We start from the raw sequence: 10897 nt of genomic DNA on the forward strand, positions 1-10897 counted from the left end.
TTACTATAACAGGTGATTTACTAAAACAAAAAAAAGAAACAAACTTAAAAACGAGAACTTGGGTGAGGGGCTAATGAAATGTCTGACGAGTCTGCGAATTCTAACTTTTCCTACACCAAACCCAATTAAAAAAAACCTAAATTGAACGGCTAACGTGTTTACTTGATTCGACTGACTTGTATTTTCATATATGATCACTTAAACTTTAAGACTGAGTTTGTGAAAGTTTAAACCATAAATTCAAACTCATTCTCGAGCAACTTCCAGTGTACTGCAGTAAGTTTTGGCTTTATTTCAGGAGGGATTCTTAGCGCTGACGGAAGAAAGTCTTGGTGCTTTCTTTTAACACAGCTTGGCTTCAGGTGGTAGTGGCAGTTTTGTCGTTCCAGGGAGACCTTGAGACCTCCATCTGGCTTCTTGAAAGACCTGTATTCTCTGTTTACCACACAAAAGTCGTGCGGAGGTGGCGGGACATGTGGAGGTACTCGTATCGCCTGGCCACAGCCGTAACACATTCTGACTTGGGTACCCTCCAGAGCCTTTAAGGAGAAATAGTCGTCATTAGTGGTTGACGACCCTGATCCCGACAATTGTAGTAATGCAGAAGCTGCCATGGAGCTGGAATCGTCAACCGGAATGCGTTTTGATGGTGTAGCTGGACAGGAGGACTGGATTTCCATTAGTGGTCCTCTGTGGTTATTAGCTCTGCCTTTCCTTTTTGTCGACACTTTCTTTCCAGCAGATCTTGGCAAATCGTTACTCACAAGGTGATATGGGTCAGGCTCATTTCTTTTCTTTCCCACTTTTGCCAAAAACTCTGGAAGGCATAGTTCTTGTTCTGCAACTGCCAATGAGTGGGCACAGATCATAGCTGACTTGAACTTTTGACACGAACATTTTAGACCCCCACCTGGATTGACGCTAACATGGCAGGGTGGTGCACATTCACCATCATAGACGAGCCGTTGTGTTCCGCTTTTGTCCCAAGGCACTGACAACACTCCTTCTTTTTCTTCCAAGATCTTCGATGCAGAACACCACATTTGCTGGAGGTTGCTGCCGGACAACGTCGTGATTCCACAGTCCTGGGAGGGTACGGAAAGGGTGGTGTGATTTGCACTTCCCACTGACTCAGAGTCTTTGTCAACTGACTTTGCAAGCTTGTCGAGTGGGCTGTTTAAGCAGCGCTTGATGTGTGCATCGCGTTGGGCTGTGTTCATCCCCATCCATTTGTCAGCTTTAATTTCTAGGTGCTTGAAATCAGAACTCAATCGTAGCTCTCCCATCTCGTGTACTGCCTTTACCAACTCTTGCTCTTGGCTTTGGACAGCAGATTCCAAAGAGATACAGAAATCTGCCCATTCTTTCTTTCTGCCGGCATTATTCTTGACCATGCTGTTACAACATTCTGGCGTGTTTTGAGTATAGAATTCCGGAGGGCTACCAAGACCTGCTTTTTCACGGACAGGAGCGATCACGTTGTCTTTCATGACCATTGCAATGTGGCGTTTGAACCACGAGTGGAACTGGGGCTCACCAGAATGCTGGGTGGCTTCTAACACGCGCCACTCTGTTTCCAAAGCGTCAAGCATCTCGTCAAATTCTTTGGCTGAAGTGGCATCTACGAGTGCTTTTGTTTTTGAATCGCCCTTGCGCCTTCCGAATACTGTATTCAGAATGTTTTGCCGAGCATCGCTTTTAAAGGATAGCTTGCGCAACTTGCCCTCAATATTCTCTGACAGGTGAATCTTGCATCTAAGATGGACTGCATCTGGGAGTTCGCACACAAACGCATTAGCCAAGTTAATTTCACTGTCCGTTCCGAACGCTGTCAAGGCTTCAAAGCTCTTGCAGTGGGACTTGAGATTACTTGCCAAATAATGGTAGTCTTCAAATTCTTTCGTCATATGGATAATCGACGGCCCAATGATGACTGGATGTTTTCCAGATTGTTTGTTAACAAACATCTGGTGCTGAAAAGAGGTGAGCGTAACGAAAAAGTTACCACAATTGAAGGTGGCATCAACACCGAGTACTGAACCATACTTTTGGGATGCACACATACGAGAAAGCTGGGTGAGCTGAAAGTCTGTTGCTTGAAATGATCGGGGTCGAGTACGGCTCTGTGATGTCGGCCGCTGAAATGCAAAATCTCTAACAAATGTTCCCTTATTCAAAAGTTCCAATACGTCATAGAATTCATGACGCTGTGAATTCTTTGTAATCTGTTGTTTGAGGTTGTATGCCTGTTTACGATTTCTAGGCACATCAGCCACTGCTTCAATACCAGAGCTTCCTCCACCGTCTTCAAAGCATTCTTCTACGGCCTTTCGGCAAGTCTCAGTGGAGCATTTTTTCTTTAGCTTGTGAAGAACCGGACGCGATGAGCGCATGTAAGGAGAAGCATTTTTATCTTTTGCATTCCCATGCTTTGCTAGATTCACGGGTACTTCGATGCCTCCTTCGAAATAGTATTGGACAACTGCCAACGGCATTACTTTACCTTCACAATCTCGCACTGTTGCAATCATCTTTCTAAACTCTGGGGTGTGAGCGTGGCGAAAATAGTTACGACACAAGGTGTAGATGTTGTTGTCCAAGTGCTGGATATCTCCTAGCTCACCTTGATACTCCTCGGCTGTCAACATACCAGTGTCATCTTCAACTTCAATGCAGTATTTTCGTCTTGGTTTGCTGTGTCCAGTCCAGCTGCCATTGTCATCTCCGTAGCTGACAATATCAGCTTCAAAAGACGTAGTGTCAACAACAAATGCCGCATGATGTCGAACTCCCCGTGGCACACGCTTGCAAACTTTTTCATCGGGCGTATCTTCTCCCACAATAATGCCAAGTAGGCGCCCTGCAGTAAAGCCTTTCACAGCCCTTTCCAATATCGGCTGGGAACTAGGATCATCATTTTCCTTTTCATCTTTTTGGCCAGACGACCTCCCCACTGTATCACTAGTTATCATACGTTGATCATACGCTTCTGTTTTGACGGCATCATCAACTTTACTTGCTTTCTTGTGCTGTCCAATAACACTTGCTTTGTCGGTATCATCTAATTCACTCAATCCACCAGTATCATCAGCGCCTGTTAAGCTGTCATTATCTGAGCTGGAGTCCACATATACTGGTTCTGCTTTACTCCCCTAAAAGAGTGAGCCATATTTATAATTAGAATTAAACTTTCTTTGGAGAAAAACTGAAGATTGGCCGAATAACGTATTGGTTACACTGTACTTTTCTATCTGCCAATTGCCAACTTACTATCAATTTAGGAGTTGTTTAGGCAAAGACAAGGGAGCGTTAAGTAATAACATTGTTATGATGTCACTAATCTATTTTATAACAAAACTAGTTAAGAGTACTTACACCTGGTGTTCCTCCAAAGTGTGAATTTTCTAACTTAGGAAATTTCGCGTCAACACCTTGAACACTGCAAAACAAAATCCTTATTCTCAGAGATCATTTATTTTGAAGGGGAAAGGGGGAGGGGAGGGGCTGGTAGACTATGATTGATAATTCCTGTGATATAGGCAGGAACATAGTTTAGCTTGGGTCATTTTTCGTGTAGTTTTCTTTCATATCATAATAGTTTTAATTCTTATATTTGTTTATAGACTTTTACCGAGAGGAACTACCATGAATAAATAAAGTCATCCATCTATCTATCTAACCCCTTCTTCATCAGAACTGTTTACCTGGTCCCTTTTGCATCACTTGTACAGTCATAAAAATTAAGCCCAAAAAAGAGCTGACATTGCTTTCACTCTTTTATCTGTTAACCAGGTTGACTATATTTAGTTGATGCTGTTTGGTACCCAACAAGATCGGGCAGGGGGCGGGGGGAGTCTGGGGCCATGATTTCTTTGAAAAAATTAAACTTTCAGAACCTCAGGACTGCTATTTAAAGCATTCTTGCAGAATTTTTCTTCCACCACAGGTATTATAGATGCCATCATTAAGGGGAATCATTTTGAGTGACCCCCTGAACACATCATATAATTTTTTCTGTCAACCCTCAGTCGAAAGCCATAGTGTTTGATATGGCTCACTTTCAAATCCCAGCACCACCCCCCAACCCAACCATGTACAAAAATTAATTATGGTCCCTCAATAGTCTGAAAATAATGCGGTATGCTGATAACTGTAATTAATTGATGAGTCAGCAGTAAAAATAAATATGTTCAATAACAAATATCCAAAAATAGACAGAACACTTATATTAATATACATTATTAATGGGCCGGAACATCATGTCATTGACATCAGTATAATTTTTGATAAAATTCAAACCTTTTTCTCTTCTTCTCAAGTTCTTTTAACAACTTCTTTGTTTCACAAATCTGAAAGATTATTGCATGGCATAGTGTCACCAATAGCAAACAATTTTATTGACCAAAATGCCTCCCATTTATTAGTAGAACAATAATTATTTAAATAAGTGTGACTTCTTGTGATTGTTAGATGTGTTTAAGGGAAAAGAGGGGTTCGGGGTTGATGTATTTTATTTTATTTTATACATAAATGGCCCAAAATAGTCTCTCATTTTATTAAACCCTGCCCAGAATGCCCCTAAAGTTGCGAAATGAGTGATGAATCGCGTGACGTGTTTGGTCACGCAATATGACCTTATACATTTACTGCTCGTATCATTGACAGTGATTTTTTCAAAGCAACTCAGTTTAGTAGAAAGCCTGGGTAGAAAGCAATTTTCCTGCAAGCAGCATTTGGAATAGATGTCATGTTAAAGTACCGTAAAATACATAAAGAAGCTGGTTGTTGGCTAGTGACATCGAGTATTAAAGAAATTACCAACTATCAAGTCAGTCACTAAGCTTATATATTATAAAACTTGACATTACTTTTATCCTCAGTTATGGTACGCAACAATTATTCCTTTTACCTCTTTCATAATCTAAAAGTATCAACGATTTCCATGTAAGCTTACTTTATAGGTAAGTCCTAGGTATTAGGAGTGACAAAATGCAAGTAAGCTTGTTTTTATCCGTCCAGAACATGAACAACGATGATCCGCGTAAAGAATCTGAAAGAATCTACAACTTCTGCTCGTCACACTATCAATAACTCCATTTCTGTTGTTGTAGACATTAAACTAAGTATTGTGTCTTTCCTACCATTCGAAAACTAAGAAAAACACCCACCTTTTTTTCGATATCGTTCTTGCCCGAATTGCCCTCTCGTTCAGCCATCTTACACTCCGGTTTTGGCGCGAATTTGTGACGTCACAAACCCGACATGCTAACCTGTTCCCAGGACTCCTAATCCACAACCTCCGTTTGACTGTTCCGGCTGTTTCGCTTTCCGTTTCGTTTCGGTGGTTTCGGCCGTTTCGTTTCGGTCGTTTCGGTGGTTTCGGTCGTTTCGGCGGTTTCGTTTCGGTGGTTTCGTTTCGTTGTTTCGGGTTTTAGTACATGCCCTATAAAGTAACAGAATACCACTTTTATTTTACAAAGCCTGGTCTCACTGAGCTGTGGTGGCTTATAATGAAAGAAGAAAACCAACAAACATGGCTACAGGTATCAAAATGCCAACCCAGTGTTCGCGGAAATTTTTTATGAAAATTGTCAACCCTTGTATGAACCTGAGTTTCAAAAAGGGTTACCGGTCAGAAAGACTTTTTGATTAATCCTACAGAGGATTGACTGAAAAATGGTCACCCAAAATCGAATAAATTCTTTTAGGGGAAATACAAGGGAAATGTTGTTAGAAAGAAGAAGACATGGAACCCCCCTTGATTGCCCTCATAAAGTGCAGTTTAATGGGTTCTCATGTCAGCGTTGAGTTTCCGTAAAACACGGGCCAATGCATTTTCTTTCCTGAAGACACCAAGTGACTTTCCCTATTTACGATTATTGCGACCTAACGGCACTTTTCTTAAAGTTTGTTACATTAGTGGTCACCCGGTTATTACATTTGTGGTTAAGAGTTTTATTACATTAAAGGTTAAAAAGTTATTACATTAGTGGTTAGCATATTTGTTACATTAGTAATTAGTACATTAGTGGTTGATATTTATTACATTAGTGGCTAGTATAACATTAGTGGTTAATTATTATATAAGTGGGTGATACAATGCTCTGCGACCAACTAAAAACTTTGTTGGGCTATAAAAATCATGCATGTACCAGATGACAAACAAATATGTGACTCACGGATCTTAATAATAAAATATTTTTTGTTTGTCTCACGACGTAGTGTCACTTGTGATGTAGATCGCGACGTTTTGACTGCACACTGCTAGTCTTTATCAGGCGATGAAGAAAGAGGCAGAAAATTGGCAATGAAAAGAATTTTTTGATGAAACAGGCAATCAGCCTGAGGAAGATGTCATAATTACATACTACAAGATAACTCCCACTGTGGCACAACACATTTAACAGAGAGGAAACTACTTTCTGCTTATTGAAAGAGTCATAACAGAAGAAATACCTTGTCTTACATCCTGCCAAGATGTTTTGATGTTGGACATCCTCCCATGTTCATTCCAAGGAGATGGCCACAAAATCAGAAAAGGTTACTAGTAACACAGAGGTAAAGGTAGCCCAGTGACAGAGGCACCTGCCTTACGCATTTGACATGTATTTATTGCCACCAATGGCTGAACTTTGAGAGGCTAAAAAACTGTTTTGTTCAATTTTAAAAAATAGTTTATGATTATGAATGTTAAACCGTCACTGCTGATGGAACAGATTGTGTGTGAAACTTCGCATGACTATCATAAACAGGATCACAACCAATGTATTTTCTCCTAGCAGGGTTGAAACATTTACAAGGAATGCCTTGGAGTAATAGTTGAAAATGAAAATACCACAGATGGGATCAGGCAGGCTTTGAATCAGTTTCTTTCTTATGTTCCTCAAGACTTACTCTAAAAGCTGCTAAATGCGTGTATAATTGTTGATTTGTGATTACACTGACACAGAATGGGATGGGCTTTCAATCGGCTTCAGTCATAGCTGCAACGTCTGCAAAACAGAGCAGCATGCATAATACAAAAGAGGGCAACAACCTAAGGATGTCTTAGAATGTTAGGGTGGGTAGATTTGGAAACCAAGAGGAAAGCCCACAATTGCATTTTAGTTTTCAAATGTTTAAAAAATTTAGTTCCTCCATATTTGTCGGATTATTTTATTAGAAATTGCACCGTTCATTCATACAACATGAGAAAAAAGAAAGACATTCACTTGCCGAAACCCAAGTTAACGCTGGGGAAAAGGACATTCAGATACTGTGATGCGCTTCTTTTTAATAATTTACCTACTTCTATAAAAGAAGCAACATCGCTTCCCCTTTTTAAAAATCTTCTTGGTCTTCATTTTAGACAGTAGTTTGAAATTTATACAATAATTATAATTCACTTGTATTTTTAAGCGCTTTTCCCCGTATTTATCCTTGTAAATATTAATTTTTATATCTATATGTAGTCATAATTTACGCAGGGCCCCTTTTGATACCAGCCAAGTGCTGATTGGGCCACCCTGCCTTACAAAAGTTGATCTTTACCTCTATTTAACAGAGTTGTGGTTGTTGGTGACCAACTTTCTGTGGCAAGAGCTGTCAATTGCACCTCGTCACTTGAAAAAAGGGATTTACTCCTGACGATAGATTGGGTGGCCAGCCCGGCACAGTTATCAGATTTGATAACCACGGCCAAAACAAACCATTAGCCAATCAATCTCCAAGTTTGAGTTCATGTGAAATGTTCTCATGGCAACAGTTCTCATTTTAATATGGCGTCCATTTCAAGAAAGCTTGTTTATGCGGCTCTCAGTTAAATGCGATTCAAATTGTACACTAAATTTAAGATAAAAAAGTCTAGATTTGAATTTCCTCTGGACCGCATGCATTTATGTTTTTAAATTCTTGTCGAAAATAACAGACAAAGCATATTTAGATTAGGTCATCAAACGCGCGCGGTCTTAGATCTTAGGTCTTAGGTTTCCGGACATCCGGAGTTTATTAGCTTTTATTGTATTCCCCTTGCTTGTAAAATAGCATTTCTCCAAATTTGTTGAGACTTTTGAATTTGTCCAAGTGTACTGGTACACCAACAAAACCGTGAATGCCTTTCTTTGAAGCAATTTCATCACCAACGCTGCTAATATTTATTAACTAAGACAAGAACGAAACCGATACAAAGGTAGAGAAATAAAAGATGCGTTGTTTATTGAGTTCATACTCAGAACTTCTTCGTCTCAGTGCCTTAGGCGGTCAGTTGCTTCGATGATCTGTTGAATAAAGAAATATTTGGGTTAATAAGTGTGACAAGATGAAAGAGAAAAATATACCGTCTACCGCAGTCACGCGCTTCGAATTTACATAACAATTGTTCGGAGCCGATATGTTGAAGATTGAAAAGTAGTGTATTACTTGCTCTGAAAGCGTGTTGCGCGAAGAATAAGTTGAATAGATCTGTTACTCGTTCTGTAAGCGGATTGCACGAAGGATATATGTTGAACAGATGTGCATTACTCGTTGTGAAAGCGTTTATAACACAGTTATAACAAACAAAACAAAGCCCGCTCATTACAAATTCAAAGACTTTGTGACTGCGTGCCGCGATAACAATTTTGCTCATAATACTTCGCTAATTTCACTGTCTACCACTAAACGACTGTAGACGGTACCACTTCGCCCTCTAAACATAAGCAGTAAAGAAACAAACGAACGATTTTCTAGATCCGTATGCAAAATGAAAGAGATAAATATACCGTCTACCGCAGTAACGCAGTTCAAAATATTACATAACAATTGTTCGAAGGATATGTCCAAGATTGGAAAGTAGATGTGTAGTACTCGTTCTGAAAGCGTGTTGCGCGATGGTTAAGTCGAATGAAATCAGGGAGCAGAAAACCATTTGTCGCAAACGTGAACGGTGCTGGCGTCGTTCCGGTCTTGCGTCTGATTACCAATCCTACGTCGAACAGTGCCTTGTTGTAAAAAACACTATCTTCAAATCAAAAATGGATTATTACTCCAATCTTATCGACGAGGCTGGAAGCAATAACAAGTCCCTTTTTCGCACCATCGACCGCCTTCTCCACAGGAAGCCCGAGAAGTGTCTTCCGACCTGTTCCTCGGCTACAGAACTAGCCAATAATTTTGTTACTTTCTTCGAAAATAAAATTATCAATATTAGAAGTAAACTCGAAGTTAACGTAACGTCTGATCTCTTCTGCACCTTAGATAAATCGACGCTTGACTGTCAGCTGAACGCCTTTTCACCTACTTCAATCATTGAACTTTCGAAGGTTGCACGTACTGTTGAGTCTAAGTCTTGTAGCCTGGACCCTCTGCCTGCTGTTTTGTTAAAAGAAAACTTTGACATGCTTCTACCAACACTATGTAGGATTGTAAACTTGTCCCTGGAATCTGGATATGTGCCTATTTCTCTAAAAACTGCCGTCTTATTGCCACTACTCAAGAAACCATCACTGGATCACGAAATTCTCAGTAATTATAGGCCTATCTCAAATCTCAAGGTCATTTCAAAAATGATCGAAAAAGTTGTTGCAGTACGTCTTCAAGACTACCTGGAAACCAACCAACTTAATGAACCGCTACAATCAGCCTATAAGCGACTTCATAGCTGTGAAACTGCTCTTGTACGTGTACACAATGATATTTTGCGTGACATTGACGATCGTCACTGTGTTATACTCCTGCTACTGGATCTATCTGCTGCTTTTGACACTGTCGATCACGACATTCTACTAGGAAGATTGAACTCCAAGTTTTCAATCTGTGGCACTGCTCTTGAATGGTTTCGTTCATATCTTACCAACCGCACACAATTTACCTTAATCGATGGAACTAAATCGCAGTCTCATGAGCTCAAATGTGGAGTCCCCCAGGGCTCGGTCTTAGGGCCTATCCTGTACTTACTTTATACTGCACCACTGGCTGACATTCTACGACATCACGAAATGCAATTTCACTTCTACGCTGACGATACTCAGCTACCTATATATCTCTTTTTCAACAAACAACGATGTCGAATTAACCAATACAATCGGAAAAATCGAGGAATGTTTGTCTGATCTTGACAAGTGGATGTCTATTAACAAGCTAAAACTGAATAAGGACAAAACTGAACTTCTCTACCTTTACTCGAAGCACAATCCGCAGCAGTCTCTACCTCCAATCCGTTTTGGTCAAGATATAATTCAGCCATCTCAATTTGCCAGAAACATCGGTGTGATATTTGACAGAACCATGACTATGCTTCCACATATCAGTTCTATTTGTAAATCTGCCTCTTATCATCTTCGCAACATCTCCCGTATAAGGAAATACTTATCCACGAAAACAACCGACATCTTGGTCCATGCTTTTGTATCGTCCAAACTCGACCACTGCAACTCTCTCTTGTATAATGTGCCGAAGTACGCTTTAAAAAAGCTCCAGTCTGTTCAGAACGCCGCTGCTCGACTTATCACTTGTTCCCGAAAATACGACCACATCACTCCAATACTGAAAGAACTACACTGGCTTCCTGTTTCTGAACGCATTAAATTCAAGATTCTGCTACTTACCTTCAAAGCTCTCCATCAACAATCTCCTATCTACATTCAAGATTTGCTAACGTACTACCAACCTTCAAGAACCCTCCGATCATCACACTCTTCACGTCTCAACCCTGTCAAATTCCACCTCAAGTCCTATGGGTCTCGAGCTTTTTCTGTTTCCTCGCCTGAACTTTGGAACAGTTTGCCTGTTTTTATCCGCTCGTGTGACAATTTAAGTTCTTTTAAATCAAAACTCAAAACGTTTCTTTTTAAAACTTATTACTCTTAGCGATTTTTACTTTTTATTACTTTTAATGCAAATTTTTAATTTTAAGATTTTTTCAGCTAATTTTAACAAAATT

The 10897-nt window shown here is 40.0% G+C and overlaps 1 protein-coding gene across 1 annotated transcript; it reads right to left on the reverse strand.

Moving 5' to 3' along the window:
- Positions 1–227: 227 nt before the first annotated feature.
- Positions 228–5357, reverse strand: LOC144648380 (uncharacterized). Its single transcript, XM_078507958.1, has one exon. It carries the CDS (start codon positions 2970–2972, stop codon positions 228–230), a length of 2745 nt encoding a protein of 914 aa, XP_078364084.1. The 5' UTR covers positions 2973–5357.
- Positions 5358–10897: the final 5540 nt, after the last annotated feature.

The sequence above is a fragment of the Oculina patagonica genome, chromosome 4, assembly GCF_052425735.1.
Source record: "Oculina patagonica isolate OP01 chromosome 4, crgOcupat, whole genome shotgun sequence".
Classification (NCBI taxonomy): domain Eukaryota; kingdom Metazoa; phylum Cnidaria; class Anthozoa; order Scleractinia; family Oculinidae; genus Oculina; species Oculina patagonica.